Source organism: Cygnus olor, chromosome Z, assembly GCF_009769625.2.
Source record: "Cygnus olor isolate bCygOlo1 chromosome Z, bCygOlo1.pri.v2, whole genome shotgun sequence".
NCBI classification, from domain to species: Eukaryota; Metazoa; Chordata; class Aves; order Anseriformes; family Anatidae; genus Cygnus; species Cygnus olor.
This window is the reverse complement of record NC_049198.1, coordinates 39,651,731-39,669,575: the sequence shown is the minus strand read 5'-3', so window position 1 is coordinate 39,669,575 and position 17,845 is coordinate 39,651,731. Positions and strand designations below refer to the sequence as shown.

General features: G+C 41.9%; 1 protein-coding gene across 2 annotated transcripts; it reads left to right on the top strand.

The window, feature by feature from the left end:
* Nucleotides 1–10,467: 10,467 nt before the first annotated feature.
* On the top strand, nt 10,468–17,065 carry LOC121061887 (riboflavin kinase-like). 2 transcript variants are annotated; one of them, XM_040541313.1, is made up of 4 exons: nt 10,468–10,706; nt 11,713–11,864; nt 13,034–13,136; nt 13,679–17,065. In XM_040541313.1, the coding sequence occupies exons 1-4, from the start codon at nt 10,625–10,627 to the stop codon at nt 13,807–13,809; spliced, it is 468 nt and encodes a 155-aa protein (XP_040397247.1). In that variant the 5' UTR covers nt 10,468–10,624; the 3' UTR covers nt 13,810–17,065. The 2 variants fall into 2 exon arrangements, with proteins under 2 accessions (XP_040397247.1, XP_040397248.1); XM_040541314.1 differs by having other exon boundaries at nt 10,478–10,754.
* Nucleotides 17,066–17,845: the final 780 nt, after the last annotated feature.

The window sequence follows — 17,845 nt, the reverse complement described above, 5'->3', positions numbered from 1 at the left end:
TTCAGAAATTGATTCAGAACTAAAAATTGACTGTATGTATTATAATGTCAACTAGTGTACAGGAACCAATAACATCAACATTAGAATTTCTGAAAATAAATCATTTAGATTTTTTACTAATGTAGAATGTAATCCATATTCCTGGCAAACATATAAATGCACAATTTGCCCATGTAGGTAGAACACATGGGGTTTCATTACACTGTGAAGAAATAAGATATAGAGTGAGAATCTCCTATAGTTTATTTTTCATTTAAATAGTTATTATTCAATTTATTTCCAAAACTCTACTGAGGATTTAAACTGAAGTACCTGAGATCAGAACTTGGCTTAAAGTTTAAGTAACCCATTAGATCAAGTTGCTAGTGATATTCATTGGGCAGAATTTTGTATTTAAACATTTAATAGGTTTTAATGTTTACTGAGAAATGGTTGTAAATCCTTCAAGATTCTTCTGGAGTTCTCAGGTGAGTGAGGCTGCTGTGAATATGCTGACATAAATTTTATGAATTTATCAAAAACTATCAGACAGTGGCGTTGTCTAATAAAAAAATAGTTGGCAGAAGTACTTGCCAAGAACGTGAAGAATAACCTTTAATTAATCATCTAATTTAGGAATATTCTGGAAGTGCCTTCAACTTTATAACGACATTCTCTTCTCTTCCTTTAAATACAGTGTTGACATTCATTCAAAAATTAGCCGACTGGTGTAAACAAGCTGATACCAAGTTGGCAGCATTTTTGAGTGGTCAGGTAAACAACTGGCTTTTGTTATCCCTTCCTCTATTAATTCACTGATCCATGCCCTTGGCACAAGTCTATAAGAAAGCTAAAACAAAAGCAGATAGAACGGTTGATTAAATTCCTTCACAGAAAGGTCAGAATGACAGAATGTTATACAGTTTTGAAAGAGCAACTGATCTTCCTTGGACTTCTCAGTTACTTACTCATTTTCCATCTGGCTGTGCTGATAGTGAACGGGATATGCCAAATAAAATAATCTCATTTACCCTGAACAAAATTGTACTACAGATAATTCTCACTGAGTTGGGTGAGGCCAAAAATGGTGAATTTTAATCTGTGAATCTGAACCTTACGTATGCAAAAGTCTCAGCCCAATGTGGTAATTAATAAGGCTTTGGGTTTATGAGTTACTGAAATGAAACTAGATACAGTGATACAGACCAGCCCATGAAGTCACATTTGTGCCTTCTCTACAAGCATTGTCCTCAGCCTGTTTGATTGTTTCATCAATTGATTCATGACTGACTTTCTAAATTTGACCATTTGGAGGATTATGAGTTGGATACTGAGTAGCGAAGTGGAGACTGAACAGCCAGGGGCAGGGCAGAGTGGTGAACCAACATGCTAGCAAAAGCATGGTTGCATTTGGTATATATTATTTCATGGCCTCTCCTCAAAGATTTTTCCAGAATATATTGAGCTCTGAGTGATTTGGTGCAAAGTTCCTCCAAAGGCAACAGGTTTGGAAACTCAAATGCTAGTTAACAGGTCTACGATGGGCAGTAAAAATGTAGTAAATATATAGCATGAAAATGAGAATGTACTTCAAAACAGGCCTTCATATACATTCTCTTCCATGGCTTGATAGCCCACTACAAGAAGAGGAGAATATCAGTTTTGTCTTTCTTCTGCTTCTTCTCTTTCTTTCTTTCTTTCTTTCCTTTTCTTTCTTTCTTTCTTTCTTTCTTTCTTTCTTTCTTTCTTTCTTTCTTTCTTTCTTTCTTTCTTTCTTTCTTTCTTTTTCTTTCTCTCTTTCTCTCTCTCTCTCTTTCCCTTTTTCCCTTTCTCTCTCTTTCTCTCTCTTTCTCTCTTTCTTTCTCTCTTTCTCTTTCTTTCTCTTTCTTTCCTTTCTTAACATGTCCACACGAACCTACAACTGAGTTAGAAGAGCTGTTTTAAGCTTCCACAGGTTTGGATACCCTTGAGAAAGTAAATGGAATATGACATTTCCTAAAACTGTAGTAATTATTTATTTATTTATTTATTGAGGAGGATAAGGTGCAAAAGAAAGCAATTTTTAATTATAACTCCCAAAGAGCAAAACAGTCATCATCTTCATTTCTGATGTATGCAGCTTAACTGGGAGAATTGAAAGAGAAGCACACCACAGATAATTTAGAAACAAACATCATCAGCTGCAGTATCTAGACCACTAAAGTCTTTCTGTTCTTACAGTAACACACAATTACTCAGCAGCAGCTTGGAGAACAGGTCTGTCAGACCTCACATGTGGCTGTACTGGGTCTGGCTGGAATGCAGTTCACCTTCCTCACAACAGCCCACACAGTGCTGTGCTCTGCACTTGTAGCTAGAACAGCACTGGTATTGCACCAACAACTTGTCTATTGCTGAGCGGAGCTGACACAGCATCCAGATTCCCTCCAACCACCCCAAAGCCAGTAGGCTTGGGGTGGGCAAGAGGTGGGGAGGGGACATAATGAGGGCAGCTGACCTAAACCAACCAAGGGGATATTTCATACCATATAATGTCACAGTCAGCAATAAAAAGTGGGGAAGGGAAAAAGAGAAGGGGAGGCTCTTGTTATGAAGATGTCTGTCCTCCCATATAACTGCTGTGTGCATTGAGGTCCTGCTTTCCAAGATGTGGCTGAACATTGTTTGCTGATGGGAAGTAGAGGATAATTGTTTTTCTTTTTCCTTTAATTGTATTATCTTTATCTCATCCTGTGAGCCTTTCTTGTTTCCAACCATATTTACTCTCCCCCTCTTCCTTTGAAGAGGGGGAATGAGATAGCAATGTGTTGGCATTTAGTTGGCTATTGGTGCAAAACCACTGCAATGGCACAAGAATTAACTGCCAGCAGACAGTTTCCATTGTTCATCGGGGAACTCACTGAATACCAGAGGGTCTTATATGGTGTGGGATTCAGAGCAAGTGTCCATGCTGGACGGAGCGCTCTGAGACAAACTGATGGTGCAAAAGTAGACGGACTAAGGCCAATATTCTAGTTAGAAAAAAATATTTAATATAAACCTCTAAGTAAGGATATAACCTACAAGAGTCCATGCTTGAGCTAAAGGACATATTCTCCTCATTCACAGCCCTGTGTCTGGCAATCTTTGCCGTCACCAGATCCAACGTTTTGGCATATGCCCAACTGACACATTTGCAATATTAACACAGTAGGTTGCACACTGCTGAGTCAAAGAAGCTGAAGAGAAAAGTAAAAGAAAACACAATGAAATGCTTATAACTTCAAAGTATTTGGAAGTACTTATATGAGGAAGTAAATCTAATTTAACTGTTCTATACTAAGCAATGCACTAGGGCTACTTTCTTCTTTAATACCTTACTTACTGGTAAGGGCAATGATTGTTTATCACACAATGTGCATGTTAAATGCATGATAGGTTGTAAAAAAAAAAAAAAAAGAGAGAAACAGGAAACACATGGATAGAACAACAGCTATTTGTTAGCAGCCACTGAACCTAGGAGCAGCCTTTTGTCCCTTCATATCTGTGTGTTCTTGCCTTTAGATACCACATGCCATAGTTGTGCATGGTTTGACACTGGGGTAGGAAATGATTCAGAAAGTACTAAGGGCAAAAAATATATTCTTCATTTTGTTTGTTGCTCCTAAATATGGCTTCTAATAAGAATTTTGCCTGACTATGGGGGAACAGCTAACTCTGGAGGAAATGCACCTCAATTTTTCCCACAGTTGTTTGAATCCATGTACGTTTAATAGAAATTTTTTGTACTTTTTCTGGTTTAATAGAGTATTCATGTTTATGGAATTAGTATTAATGTTGTCTGTGCTGTATAATCGCTGTAGGGAAATAATTTTTAAGGACTTGCTTGAGGCAGGATCACAAGTTTTTCTTCCTCTTTTAACTTTAGGGCTTTATTCCACCCCAACTGCCCACTGCCCACAAACCAAAGAAATCAGATACCGGTCTTGTGTTACTTCTGTTACTTTGTACTTATCTTTTGTATTCATAGTTTCGGTTGACTCAGCAGATATTGTGGTGGTTTTGCCTAGCTGGGCCACTGAACTCCACCATAAGCACTCTCTCACTCCCCCTCCTCAAAGAAAAAAAGGGAGAAAATATGATGAAGGGGGCTCAAGGGTTCAGATAAGGACAGGGAGATCACTCAATGATTATTGTCACGGGCAAAACAGACTTAACGTACAGAGGTTAATGTAATTTATTGTCTATCACTAGCAGACTAGAAACTAAAAGCAAACTAAAAACACCTTCCCCCCAATCTACCCTCTTCTATGTCCTCCCCCCAGGAGTCCAAGGGAACAGGGGAATGGGGGCTGCAGTCAGTCCCTAACGCTTTGTCTCTGCCGCTCCTTCACGGTCACTCTCTGCCCCTGCTCCACGTGGGGTCCCTCCCACGGGATGCTGCCCTTCCCGAACTGAGCCTGCGGGGGCTGCCCACAGGCAGCAGCTCTTCAAGAACTGCTCCCACATGGCTCCGTACCACGGGGTCCATCCCCCAGGAGCAAACTGCTCCAGCACGGGTCCCCCACGAGTGGGCGGCAGCTCCCCCCAGACCCCCTGCTCCTGCGTGGGCTCCTCTCCACGGGCTGCAGCTCCGGCCCGGGGCCTGCTCCTGCGGGGGCTCTCCATGGGCCGCAGCCTCCTCCAGGCCACATCCACCTGCTCCACCGGGGGCTCCTCCACCCATGGGCTGCAGCGCGGAGATCTGCTCCATGTGGGACCCGTGGGCTGCAGGGGGACAGCCTGCTCCACCAGGGGCCTCTCCACAGGCCGCAGGGGAACTGCTGCTGTGTGCCTGGAGCACCTCCTGCCCTCCTGCTGCACTGACCTTGGGGTTGCAGGGCTGTATCTCACTTCTCTCTCCCATCTGCCGTTGCACAGCATTTTTTTTCCCCTTTCTTCAATCTGCTCTCCCAGAGACACAACCAGCATTGCTCCCTGGCTCGGCTCTGTCCAGCCCTGAGTCCCTTTTGGAGCTGTCTGGAGCTGGCTCTGATCTGACATGGGACAGCTGCTGGCCTCTGCTCACAGAGGCCACCCCTGCAGCCTCTCTGCTACCAAGCCCTTTCCACATAAACCCCAAACAGATCAGTAGAGCAGCACTAGGCCAGGTTTAACAGCAAAGGGAAGTGACGGTGAGGCAGCTTTTTCAGACTCATTCAGCAGGAGCTGTGTAACTCCTCTGCTCACAGCATGGACAGGTCTGGCAAAAGCTGCCTGGAGGAATACTAGGATCATGTTTGCAGCAATTGTAATGTAGCCCAACAGACAAGAGTGGAAATCATGGCTAACCTTTCCCTCACTGTTATGCAAATATATCCTGTGTTAAGATAATGTGGTTGCAGACAGTATGCATTGAGAAGGGTCACTTTGCAGTAGCGAGCATGAACTATGACTAGTTCTATTTCTTTAAAAGGCAGCAGATAGCAGATTGCTAAATGAATGTGTGGTTTTCTTGTATAGATGATAGCGCTGTAACAATTGCAGACATCCCCTACATGAAATTGGGAGCATATTCATTATGGCAGGAATATTATGAATTCCACATTCCTTTTGTAATTAGGAATTTTCAGCAGAATCTCTCTTTATTTTTTTTTGGTCAGTCATTTGTTAGTGCGAATAAGGCTGTAACGGCAAGCACAGGGAAGGTAAGAGAATGATTTTAAACACTGATAATTAGCAACCAGGAACAAATGTAGCCATTTCCTTTGTCTTCTTCTCCCTACAATATCAGTCACTAGAAACACTATTTATTCTTCTGCTCTTTATGATGCTTTTGCATAGGAGAAAACTTTTTCTCTCTTGTAATGAAAATTAATAAGGCCTCTTCAGCTTTCCATAAACAGAAGAGAAATGAGGCCAATGCAGGAAGTTCCTGGACATAAAAAATGCAAATCTACCACTGGGGCAACATGTTTTTTTGTGGTTTTGAAAGGGGATCTGTTCTTCACAGGATTTCTAAATAAAACCCATAAATGAGTCCGGTACTCACATTTTTTTACTTTTTGTTTTAATTCCTTTTGTCATCATGAAATTTGTTTTTGTGGCATAAACAGACAGTTTTGACATACTGGCTTATTTTCTTTTTTAAAGTGTTTAAACTTGTGGACTATCATAAGCATCAAATATCATTTTATCTCCATATTCATTCCCACTTCAGCTTACTCCCTTCTAAGAACCTATTTCCTGCAAGAGATAGCCCTTTTCTGTAAGCTTTTAGCACCTCTGTCTTCCTTTTTTTTTTCCCCCATGAAAAGTGGGAATTAAGAGTAAAATACTTTCCACATCAGAAAAGTATATTAAAAAAATATTTTGTTATTAATTAATTAATTTTTGCTGTGTAATTCATTGAAATCAGAAATTATCCAGATTCACCAAAATCTGAAATAGTGGGGTTCCCCAGACCTCCATTTTAGGGCCTTTTCTCTACTGTCTTTGTAATTGATCTGGACACGGGAGTCAAATGCACACTAAGTAACTTTTAGAGATGACGCTACATTAGAAGGGGCTGTTGACTCCCTCCAGGGTGGAGAGGCCTTGCAGAGAGATCTTGACAGACCAGAGGGCTGGGCAATCGTCAACCATATGCAGTTTAACAAGATCAAGTGCTGGATTCTGCACCTGGGATGGGGTAACACTGGCTCTACGTACAGACTTGGGGGATGAGAGGCTAGAGAGCAGCCTTGCAGAGAGGGGTCAGGAGGTTTTGATCATCAGCAAGCTGAACATGAGCCAGCAGTGTGCTCTGGCAGCCAAAAGGGCCAGCCGTACCCTGGGGTGCGTCAGGCACAGCACTGCCAGCTGGTCGAGGGAAGGGACTGTCCTGCTCTGCTCTGCGCTGGTGTGGCCTCACTTTGAGTGCTGTGTGCAGTTTTGGGCACCATGGTACAAGAAGGACATAAAACTATTAGGAGGGCTATAAGGATGGTGAAGAGTCTAGAGGGCAGGATGTATGAGGAGCAGCTGAGGTCCCTTGGTTTGCTCAGCCCCGAGCAGAGCAGGCTGAGGGTAGGCCTCATGGCGGCCTGCAGCTCCCTCACGAGGGGAGCGGAGGGGCAGGCGCTGAGCTCTGCTCTCTGGGGACAGCGACAGGACCCGAGGGAACGGCATGGAGCTGGGACAGGGGAGGGTCAGGCTGGGTGTCAGGGAAAGGTTCTGCACCCAGAGGGTGGTCGGGCACTGGGACAGGCTCCCCAGGGCAGTGGTCACAGCGCTGAGACCACCAGAGTTCAAGAAGCCTTTGGACAATGCTCTCAGACATGGGGACTGAGTTTTGGGTGGTCCTGTGCAGAGATAGGAGTTGGACTCGATGATCCCTGTAGGTCCCTTTGAATTTGGGATATCATATGATTTAAGTTATTTATTTATTTACGTTCAATGAGTTGGAAAACCAATACCCATCTAGCTGTATTTGTTTATGATTTTCTTAACCTCTCACAGCTAACTACTTCATGTAACACATTCTTGCATGCCATTTTCCCAGGACTACTGATCAGAACAATCTTGACACTAACTTCCAAGTTGCCTAGCATCTATTCATCCACAAGGTATTGCACAACTCCCGATGACCCAGAAAACTACTCCCAAACAACTTCTCTGACATCTCAACAGTCTTGTTTTTCTACATTTCATTGTGGGATTCCTGATAGCAATCTGTTTTGTTTTCCAAGAAATTCAAGGTATTTTGGAACACAGACTCTCAAACAGATGAGAATTTTACTTACTCATCTTTAGGAATGGAAGCTGCCTGAGATACCTTGCTCTGTGTGACTTTTCTTTTGTTACCAAAGCCTCCGTGGGTAGGATTCTCCCTCAAGATTGCACCAAACCACTAATCAGGCTGAATTATATCTTTAGTTTTGTAGCAGGTTAGAAATCTACATCAAACTTTTGAATTGCTCTTATACTGTGTGATAGACTGGTTCAAACACGTTGATTTGGGTCAGCGTGATTCAGCCTTATCAGGACTAGTTAGATCACAGCTGCTTAAACTGAGACACCTGTTATAGGGACGGCTATAAAATGCATTTAGTCTATGAAGAAAGCTTGTGTTCTTCAGCAGCTTTAAAACATACAGAATTTTAAGTGCTAACCATGAAGTATGTCTACATGGCATGATACAATGCTGTGCAGAGACCAGTGAGAGCAGTTAAGGTAGCTGAAAGCAGTGCTGTGCATTTTTCATGAAGACAGTTGAGGGTTCAGTGTGGAGAAAGGGCACTAAGAAGGAAAAAGCTGAGGGCAACTTTTGAACACACATGAACTTTCAAACCAGATACAAACTTTCAAAAAGCATCAGGCTCTATGCATTTATGTCATATTTCTGCAACATCTGAATTGCACCAGTAAGTAATCAGACAAGCTTTGTATGTCACATGTTATTTTGTAACATGCAAATGGTAGTTGCTAGAATTTTCTGCAATTACCAGAAAGCGTTCAGTAGATTATATCAGCTGTTTTATGGTGCTAACATTGATAGTACTTGTTACTATCCTATTACATCACTTTCCTGTCATGTAATGCAGTCTTGCTAGCCATCACACAAATGTATGTTATTTTATAAAAGAACATGGTCCTTTCAAATAGAACAAAAAAAGACTGTTAAAAAATAAACAAAAACATCCTGTGTTTTGCTGTTCCAGACTAAAATACAGAAAAATAATTTTGAAGCAGCTACGCTTATTAGACATTCTTGCAAGAGTGTTTTGTATATTACTTTGTACTCTGATTTCATCACCTGGTTTCAGCCCACTAAAAGTAAGGCGTGCCAGAGTGTCCTTGGATTGAACTCCTGAATCAATGAGAGTTTTGTCATGCTGGGAATGGAAACTTCCAAGGAGCTGGTTAAAGTGCTACTAGTTTTACTACATGGCACTCTTTTCCCCAAGTTACCTCCTGAATATTTCATCAGAGCCCAGTGTGACCAGAATTTCCAGCTTGGCCAGGACAGCCCTAGAATATCCCAGTATCCAGCAGATACTTTATTGCTATTTTCCCCAGCTTTACATGGAGGAAACAGGATATTTCACTGTAAGCCATGCCTAGGAATGTACCCTTTTGCAGCATGGTAACAGGAGACAGAGGCCCTGTATCACAACACAGGGTTGTGTTGTGATATAAGTCATATGATTTATTATGAAATGATGAACAGAATATGTTCAGCGTTGCACTAAATGTTGGTTAGTATGATGAGTCCACAAAGCTTATATTTAATCAGGTAACCTGGCACGGGGCCTACACAGATGACTCGACACGTGCTCTGTTCTCTTTATTCTGTTTTCTGTGGTTGCATATGTATACTAGAAAAATATTTAAGAACTTCTTACAAACAACAATAGCAGTCAATAATCCAGCATAAGCAAAGAAGAGAAGTTCCTTTTTAGCTGCGTGAAATAGCACCTGAGTTTTCAAGTTACAGGCAGGTATGTGGTCTTCTGACAATGCTAACAGACATGCTCATCACTGAAATTCAGATACACTTTTTGAAGAAAAATGTCTAACTCTACTAAATTTCAGTTCAGGTAACTAAATTCTACTTATGCAAGATCCCCATCTCCAGTATGAGCCAAGTGCAATCAACCACAAAATAAACATGTCTAGCATCAAGGACAGATTAAATTTTAGCTGAATCACAGCAACATATCACAATGAGAGAAAAAGCAATTAGCAGTAAAACTAGTTGACAGAATGGATTTGACAAATAGGAGTCATCACTTAAGACTTCTGAGAAATTTTTAATCCCGTAGCTCCTAAAACAGTACTGCGTTGCCTTGCTGTTCTATTTCTCAAGGTCTTCTGTTGCTGAGAGAAGGCGGCAAAGCTCATGCCCAAACCTACAGGCGCTGAAAAGGAAGACACTGTGTGCCATCTTGTGGATATCACAGGAACATTCAATTTTGTTCTGAGGAGATATTCAGAAAAGTCAGGAAAAAAAATCATTGAGGAGAAGGAGAAGGAGAAAGAAAACACATGTATATATTGCCTTAAATACAAATTTTAGGCTGATGCTTAATTCGTTACTGTCAAGAGGGAATGTATTCTGGACATTTTGTTTCGTTTTGCTTTGCTTTTTGCCCTTCAATCGCCCAAATTTCCTGCCAAGATCCTAGTTAATAGCCAAGACGCTCCCATTAACGAGCGTCAGGGAGAACGCCTTTATGTTTCATAACTATGTACACGGCAGTAGCACATTTCTTGCGTTTCACCTTGTTACACGTACTGCCACCCCTGCGTAACCGCTCGTTAGCGGTCTAACAGTTACAGTCTAACGAGTCTGTAGGGCAGCTAAAGCCCCTCAAACTGGTGAGTTTACACCTCAGCACAGGGCGGGCGGCGTGGCGCTGGGACAAAGCAACGCCGCCGGGGTCAGCCCGCCCCCCCCCTCCGCAGCAGCCCGGCACCACTGCCGTTACGCAACGCAACGGCCGCCCCCTGCCCGGCCGGGCGGGGCGGGGCCAGCACTTGGCCGAGCCCATTGGCGGAGGGGAGGCAGGCGCTCTCCGCCGCGTCCCGCGGGCTGCGCGCCGAGGCGCTCTCCCCTCATTTCCCCCCACCCCCCCCCCCTCGCTTGGCGTCGCTCCTCGGCGAGGCGGAAGCGGGGAGCGGCGGCGCGGCGGCGGATGCGGCCATGAGGCAGCTGCCGTACTTCTGCCGCGGGGAGGTGGTGAAGGGCTTCGGCCGGGGCTCCCGCCAGCTGGGCGTCCCCACCGGTGAGCCGGCCGGGCCGTTCAACCGCCACCGCCGGGCGGCGGGAGGAGGTGGGGGACCGGGGCGGGTGGGCGCCGCCTGGAACGCGCCCCGTCCCCTTGCCCCTCGGTTTCTAAGCGCACGAAGAGGCGTAATGGCGATTTTTCACCCCAAATTGCCGCTGGGGGCACCGCGCCTGGTAACCAGGAAGCTTTTGGCGGCAGGTCTCGGGGTGCCGAGCTTGTGGCCACGCCTGTTAATTACTGAAGGCTTTTGTCCTCCTGCTATTTAAATACCCGGTCGGTGTCGGGGGCTGGGGGAGGGAGGTGCTGCTGCCGCTGCCTGTGGGCTTCGGTAGGGATTCAGCAGACGTAAATTCTTCCAGACCAGCTTGGCGTCTGGCACGGCGAGATCTGCCCGTCCGGAAAGTAGCTGAGGCATAAATAGTTGCTTGGGAAGGTGCCTAGGCGCGCTGTGAAGGAAGTGTGACTTAACTGTGTAGTTTTCAAAGAAAATGCCAGAAATCCACAGATATAAACGCCCTTAGAAGCGACATGTATAAAGCTGACAGGTGATAAGGATCGTACTTTCACTCATTTTTACGTACTTACTAAGTAATTCTTTTACTACCTGCTAGGTAGTTTTGGGGTTATTTTATACTGCAGAAGCAGCTTGTGTTTTTTTTTTTTTTTCCTCTTTGACCTTATTAAAGCTGTAGTGGTCATCCTAATCATGAAATGTGTACCAACTGAACGTTCTGCATATGTTTATTAACGTTTGCTGCAGAGTGGCACGTATGTAAAACAGCACATGCGAGAGATCTGATAACTTTGGTATTACCACAGGGGCTGAATTTTACGAAGCTGTTTTATATTTCATATCTTGCTAAGCGGCATGTTACATCACAGTCGTCATTGCGCTCATAAGCGTTCAATTTATAGGCAGAAATTTTAAGTCTTGGAAGGTTCTGTGATGCCCTGGAGTTCCACAAGGTCACTTAACGCTTTACTCTTTCTAAAATTTTTGCAGCAAACTTTTCTGAGCAAGTAGTTGAAAGCTTTCCGTCTGATATCTCTACCGGTATATACTATGGATGGGCCTGTGTTGGAAATGGAGATGTGCATAAAATGGTTTTGAGCATAGGATGGAATCCTTTCTATAAGAATACTAAGAAATCAGTGGTAAGAGCTTTGCTTTGTGCGGTACTTTGCCTAGAAATTCTGTTTGCTGTTAGAAATGTATTTGGTATCAGTCTTATATGTTTGTATTTTGAAGAGAAAATAGTCCCTGTAGCCAGACAGGATGTAGGCATAGATGAATAAAGCTTGTTCTTTTTGTCCTATTCCATCATTGCCTAAGTACTTCAGAGATCAATATTTATCTGTTTCTGAAACACTGGTTGCTTATGGTGCTGATAGCTAAATAAGCATAAGGTGCTTTGAATTGACTAGTTATTGAAATCCCTAGTGTGAGCTGGGATGATCTAATCTTGTCTATCTACATTAAACTAAGAGATGTGGGGGCACCTTAATATATAATTATTTTCTGTACTTTTCTTAAATGATGAAATCCATAGATGTGGTGCTGTGGCTTGATATACATAATTAGTATTCAAAAATGTATAATAACAGGATGGAGGAATTAAATTCTGAGCTGTGACAGCAGCGTTTTTCTTGTTGTCAGGTGCTGGTGTTTCTCCTGAGCCTCGCAGAGAGCTCTATTTTAATTGTTGAAAGCACTTTTGTTTGGGCATGAATCTTTTCTTTCTAAGACTCTAAGTTTGTGACTATTCTGATGCCTTTGACTTTTATAAACATACACTCCAAATTTTTTGCAGCTACCTTTTCTGAGCAAGACGTAGGATGGGGAATCCTTTCTCAGCTTTCACTCCTGGAATTCTGTCATTCATTTTCCTGATTTTATCATTCAGAGCTACTTGTAAAACGAGTCCTTAAGCCAGCTATTTCAGCATGTCTTCATAGTTGTTTCATCATGAAGTTAATGAAAGATTAAGCTTTCTTTGTTATTTGCTGCTTTATAAATATTACTTCTGGGAAGCAGTGAAACATTTCTCTTGAACATTTCTCCTTTTTTTTTTTCTTCTTCTTTTTAATTTGGCAATCAGAATACTCTGTGGTGAAAAATATTTCTTAAACTCTGTGCAAAGTACGGTTCTCCCTCCTTGCAGAAGCCCTAGCCTCCTAATCTTGCATTGTACATACTAAACATCTTAGTTTCATTGGTATGTGTTGTGGTGAATTTGTGTTAAAGGTATTAGCTGAACATACTTACTGTGAGGGGAAAAAGTCCCAAGTTCATCATACATGCCAACTAATTTCTCTTCCTTTAGGAAACACACATTATCCACACCTTCAAAGAAGACTTCTATGGAGAAATTCTCAGCATAGCCATAATTGGGTATATTCGACCAGAAAAAAACTTTGATTCCTTAGGTCAGTATCACAGAATTGTCTTATTCATGCAAGTAATATGTCTTCACTTTCTTTTTCTTCATAATGAGCTGTTTTACCTCTTAGCCTTTGAAATTTCAGTACAATGTTTTCATAAGCTAAATGTACTAATGTATAAGTTAGTTCAGTAATAATAATAATAAAAAAAAAGCTCCCACGTCTTGTTTCAGTCTAAATTTCAGTTGTCCGAGGAGTAATTCTAAAATCATGATCTTGTCGTAAAAGCGTTGGTCTAGTCTGTTCATTTCTTTTGAAAATGCAGTTCTGTTAGGATTCAAACAGTTTATGAAATTGTTTTGATCTTTTTCTAAAATTAATTTTGGAACAACGTAGTGACTACAGTGGAGGAAAACGCAACTCTGACATGTTTGAAAAAATAATTTTGCCTCTCCAACCTCGTTGTAATAATTATATTCTACCTCTGTGATTTTTTCTGTCATCCTATGGAACAAGATATTTACGCTTGTTATTGTGTATTTAGAATTCTGATCAGCTTTTAAATACCCCTATTCTTCTATTTTTAGAGGCACTCATTTCAGCAATTCAGGAAGACATTGAAGAAGCAAAAAGACAGCTAGATTTACCGGAACACCGTAAACTGAAGGAAGACAACTTCTTTCATCCACCAGGAGGCAAAATAGTAAACAACCACTGAGCAAACAGATGAGCTTTCTTCAAGCTTTTTTTTTTCCTGTTCGTATTGTGGAGCTCTTATATTTGCACTGCTTTTGTAGGTACTTTGTCATGTCTGTCTAGGCAATGAGATTGGAACCAGCCATATAAGGGGATTTAAGTTTGCTCAAGTGAATTGATCAAACACAGCCATTCAAAAGGAGTAGAAAGTGGTTTTAGGTCCTTTTGGATAAATTGTGCATCCAAAAATTTGCAAGTGTTTAGAGTCAGTAGCGTACATAGAACATGACTAAAGTGAGTTGTGACCTCTTCAGCCTGAAGGGGTGTAGAGTTCACTTAAGTGAAGAGCGTCAGTTTTTAACATACAGATGTTATTCCAACCTCTTTTCCCAATTTTCTGTAATTTTCACATCTGGATTGTAGCTAGCAGCTTAGGAAGTTTTGTTATTGATTGAAAAATTTCCTGTGGTGCAGGAAGCCAATGATTAGATAACCATAACAAGAATAACTCCCTATGGTTCTTATTTTTGATGTGCTTTACAGCTGTTGTAGTTGAAACTGTCATTTCAACTGAAATTATTTATTTTAACTTTATTTGAAATAGATGTAATCACTGCTGCTCATTGATTTACTGAAATCTGAGATATGTACAGGCAACTGTACAGAAATAGAATGTATGACCTCTGTAGTTTCCTTCAGAGGTAATGTTTCACTGAAATTCAGGACATGAATGATAGGATGAACATTGATGTACTGTAAAGGTTGAGGTTCTAAGGATGTGGAAATACTATAACAAGACTTCTGCTCTTTGGGCTCAAAGACAGAAGAGGCAACTTTGCATTTCTATCTGCTGCTGACGCTTACCCTAGGTGAAGAGGATCTTGAGGTTATTCACGTATTGACAATAAAATGACTGACTTAAAGGTTAGTTTAAGGTACAGAAAAACGCCATCAGCCCTCCACACCAAGCGTACGTAAGATCCAAAGTTTTGGTTAACCAAGCAGGTCAATATACAGATGACAGCCTTTGGGGATTCATGTAATAAAACATCAACACTGTAGTAGGTATAGGGTATTTATTGCAAGTAAGTGCACCCTTCGCTACTCTGAAATGTATGCACATATAAATAGAGGTGATATTGTCAAAATCAATAGTAATTTGGGATATACTAAAAATGTATGATGTGTGATTCTAAATCTGTTTTTTTTCCTTTGATAGATTTTTCTATCCCCTGCTCAGCAAGGGGAGCTAGGTAAGCTGCTGTGACTGTCATCTTCATATTCTTCTGATCTTGGCTTGTGATGTGGCTGAAATATTTTCTGAAACTGAAAATAGTTCTGTCAGTATGTCTAACCTGTAGTTCTGCGTCAGAACTGTCACATACAAATCGGGAATGCACAGAACTGTCCCATACAATTTGGGAATGCACAATTCCTGTAGTATAACTTTCTGAATTTACTCTTTCTCATAACCCATCTGGGTCCTACATTTCAGTCTAGGGTTTTAGAGGGCTTTAAGAAGGTAGCTTTCTGAGTCTTCTTTGTGGCAGGTGCTGTGAGGATGCTAGTTCCACTTCATACTGTCTAACTTTGAGCCAGCACCTGGGGATATTGCTAGGGAAGAGGTCTTGAGTGAGTCAAGGTGTCCTGTTTGCTGTGGAGAGCTTGAACAGAAACGTGAGATGATTTAAATGAGTTGTTCATCGGTGATGTTGATAGCAGAAACAGAAGGAATACAGAACTAGGGGCACTCATTTCTGAACGAGAACTTGTTAGCGTAGACATTTTGATCTACATAGCCAAGGTGGTTATACATTTCTCTACTGAGACGCTGACAGTTCTATCCTACCTGTTACCTGGATATTTTAAGCATGCTTCTGCCTTCTTAAAAGGAGAATATTAGGAAGAAAATTCACTTATCGGCAGTTAGAAATACTTTCTTTAAAAGAAGAACAAAACAACCTAGTGGACTTTTTATGTATAACTTGTTATGAACTGTATGTAAAAATTTGTAAAAGAATTGTCTTGCAGAAGTAAAAGTTGAAGTTTTTTATTATTTTAAAATGGAGGGATGAAGGGAAATTTTTTTTAGGCAAAGGCTGGAGAAATTCTTGAGACTGTAACATTTTGACATTGTTACCTTTTTATCTTTTGGGGAAGAACAAGCAGGGGTCACAGAAGTCTACTAAATGTGTTGCCAAATATATATTTAAAGAATAAATTGATGTTTGTCATGGTACTGTAGCTGAACTCTCATAGCTCCCCCATCTGTTCTTCCTGCTCCCCGTTTCCCCTGCACACCCGCATGGGTTTGCAGAGCTGAACTCTCTCTGTTTTTTCCCCAGTAATTTCATGTGTCTGTTGTGGAAACCATAGTGCCTTAAGCTGGTTGTCCGAGTAATACTTTTCTGTATCTGCTAATAAATGCTACTATCCAAAATTCAATTCACTGGTTGTAGAACCACCGTGCTATGGACAGAGAACAGTGGCAAAGGCAAAACTTGAAAAACTTTGTTTGCTCTTGACTCTTACGTGAAGTATGGCGTATGGATACAATGAACTAATAAACTGCTCTGTGTATGCTTGTCTTCAAATTAGAGAAAATGTTATTAGGTTCATTTGGCTGAGTGTACCTGTCTGTTCACATTATTTAAGATAAAACATTATATGTCGACTATTTAAGCTCAGTACATAATTCCTAGCACAGTACAGACTTTATGAAGGGTTATATTTTTGTATTATATACAAACTTGATGTTGTCAGTTGATGTTGCTGCACTGTACCATTAATAAAGGAATTGTAATTGTCAAAGTTAAAATCCTTGTCATAGGTTTCCTGATTGATCATATCTGATGCAAATAGTGTATTAGTGTATTCCTTAAAATATTATGAAGGAGATACTTTAGATGTATGTCATTACTCTGCTTAAACTTCTTTCAGATTCAGCAAAGAGCTGTTCTTGCTTACAAGCTCAGTGCTGCAGTATTTGTGTTCAGTTCTGATGTTCAGTTCTGTGTTCAGCATTTCTTCTGTAAGGCACTACAAATAGCGAATGAAGCACAGAGGTGTTTCATATCTCAATTTGGTTGAACTAGAGGGCCACTTAAATTGTTGGAGTTTGAACAGTACAAGTTTTTTCAGTTTCAAATACTTCCTCAAGTAAAACCTAAGTGTTTTTCGTACCCTTACCTGCCTCCCTCTGAAGTCTGTTGCTGTTCTGAAACGAAGCTTGTCGGCAATATGAGCATGTCTGTATAATAAACTTTTTCCAAACTGCATGTGGGTGAAGATTGTTAAAAGAGGGGAAGAGAGTGCGTCTGCCTCCTCCTGCTGTATGTAGCCTGTTTGTTGCCCTGCTCTGGCTGGTGGTGCAGAGCCCCCTCACTCGCCTCACTCACACTGGTGCCTCCAGGAAGCTGGTTTGGGAAGGCACACTGTCTCACCCCATGGCTGGGGGTAGGGGATCTCACTTGCTCTGGTAGCTGGCATCAATTCCACTCACACACATAGGTCCTACTACCAGCTGGCGCTGAGACCACTGCACTTGCACTGATAGCTGGCACCACAGGCCGCGGTGCCCATTCCCCAACCTGACCCCAGTAGCTGGCACTGATGGGTGACTCACCCACATCCAGGTATCTGCCAGTAGCTGGCATGCAGTCCTTGCAGCATGCACACACACACAGGAGAGAGAGCAGAACTACACAGAGAGATAGCTATGAAATGATTTAATGAGAGAAATTACAGGATATTTGGGACAGAGTGTGGTCATTAGGTGCGCTTAGCCAGACAAGTGAAATGAGTGGCCCTGTTTTACACACGACTGGCCCTTTTATACCCTTTTGTATCCCCCTGCTCCCCAAGCTGTTCTTCCTGCCCCCCCCTCCCCAGCACAACCCCATGGGTTTGCAGAGGTCTGCAGTTTCTGCACCCTCCACATCTGGGGTCTCGGTGCACAATCTGATCAGCTGCCAGGCTCATCCTCCCTGGAAGTGGCATCTGCAGCTTGCTAGCCCATCGATTAGCATGACTAGGAGGTTTGTATCGGGTCATTGTCT